Raw genomic sequence first — 1,766 nt, 5'->3', positions numbered from 1 at the left:
TCATCGTAGTCAAAGGAGCTTGCAAAGAAAAGCGTCTGGACTTCTTTGAGTTGCTTGAAGACGTTTCACCTCTCATCCGAGAAGATTCTTCAGAACTGAAGAAGCTTCTCAGATGAGAGCTCCTTTGACTACAATAACCTGGATGACTGAGAACCTTCACAGACAGAAAGAGCTATGGTGAGGATGCTCTTCATGGATTACGGCTCAGTGGTCAATACTATAATACAAGACATCCTCACCACCAAACTGGACCACTTCCACATCCCCCATGCCACCTGCACCTGGATCAAAGATTTCCTCAGCTACTGCCAGAGCCATACTGTGCTTGGCCTGCCAGTACCTGTCAGCTGCCTCCTGGAATGGCACAGTTAGCCTGTGGACTCATGCTTTAGCTTGACAGCTCCCTTCAACTCCACTGTCCACCATCTGGTTCCTCCCTCCAGGAATGCTGTTGAAGCACTCCTGGAGACTGGAATCGAAGATCTCGTGGACCAAAGCCTCTGCCAGATGCTCTCAGTACACCTTCACTTGGTGTACTTAGTGGTGATCAAGCAATAGCTCAGCTCCTCTCTTCACCTAGTTTTCCAAATACTTTGGGAAGCCTGAAGTACTGTAATGAGTAACTGAGTCACTGCTTTGGTGTTTTTATATGTAGATTGCTTTACAACCACAATTTTTAGTAACAGTATGTAAATTGTCTTCTGCACATTGGTAATTCAACATATTTTATAACTGTCAGATAGCATTGTCTATCAGCCCTGGACTGAAATGTCAATTCTCCATTAAGGACAGGTTTACCTGTAATGGATGAAGGCCTCGGTCCTGGTGTGACATTTCCTAATAAAGAAAAAAACAACACCTGCTCCTATAACAAATACTTATGCCAGTTATGTTTTTGTCTGTGCTTGTGGACCCAAAACAGATAAAACAAAATACATGAATTCCCCCCTTTCAATCCCTGAAAGGTTCGGGAGAGGACACCTGCAGGCAGTTACAAGTTTGTTTGTTTTTTCCTGATCAGGTGGAGACCGGAGAATTGAGTACCGGGAGTGGTACAGACCGCTAGTGTGGTTCTGGATCTTGGGTGGCCTGGCTTATTTTGCTGCAGTGTTGAACATGATCAGTGACTGGCTGAGGGTGCTGTCCAAAAAGACAAAAGAAGAGGTACGTTTTCACATTAAACCTCTAATCTGGGTGCCACCAAATTGCCATAATTTTACTATACAGCTGTTTATTCTGTCATATACATTAATTTGTATTTAGTCAGATTTTGCCTGCCAAAGTTATTCATCCTTACAGTTCAACCTATTTCTGACTGGTGACATATTCCAGTGAGAATCCCTTCTGTTTTGAATTAACATCTAATCTAATTTGTCTCATGTTCCAAGTACTCAGAGAAGTATGTTTCTGATTTACCATGTGATAAGAAAACAGACATTCTGTTTTCAGGGGCTCTGCAGGTGGGGTGCACACAATAAGGTAAAGGGAACCTAGTGCAGTATATTTACTAAACCTTATATCTGACAATATTCTTTTCCTGAGGTTGGAGAGATCAAAGCTCATGCAGCTGAGTGGAAAGCAAATGTTCGAGCTGAGTTCAGAGAGACACGCCGGCGCATGAGCATAGAAGTCCACGACAAGTTACAGCGAGCTGCAACCATCCGAAGCATGGAGAGACGGCAGCTAGGCCTGGACCAGCGCGCTGTGTCCCTGGACATGCTTTCCCCAGAACGGCGTGCCATCTTCAACAGTCTGGATGCCAACAA

The 1,766-nt window shown here is 44.3% G+C and overlaps 1 protein-coding gene across 1 annotated transcript in view; it reads left to right on the top strand.

Moving 5' to 3' along the window:
• Positions 1-1,766, top strand: part of kcnk10a (potassium channel, subfamily K, member 10a) — a 31,090-nt gene that overhangs the window by 26,685 nt on the left and 2,639 nt on the right. The window contains 2 exon segments of the mRNA XM_013914547.1: positions 1,022-1,164; positions 1,543-1,766. The exon segment at positions 1,543-1,766 is cut by the window's right edge and continues 16 nt beyond it. Coding sequence (XP_013770001.1) covers positions 1,022-1,164; positions 1,543-1,766 — 367 coding nt within the window.

The sequence above is a fragment of the Pundamilia nyererei genome, unplaced genomic scaffold (assembly GCF_000239375.1).
Source record: "Pundamilia nyererei isolate P.nyererei 1_Seehausen unplaced genomic scaffold, PunNye1.0 scaffold00204, whole genome shotgun sequence".
Lineage (NCBI taxonomy): Eukaryota > Metazoa > Chordata > Actinopteri > Cichliformes > Cichlidae > Pundamilia > Pundamilia nyererei.
Note: the sequence above shows the minus strand (reverse complement) of the source record. Positions and strands in the feature narration are given on the sequence as shown.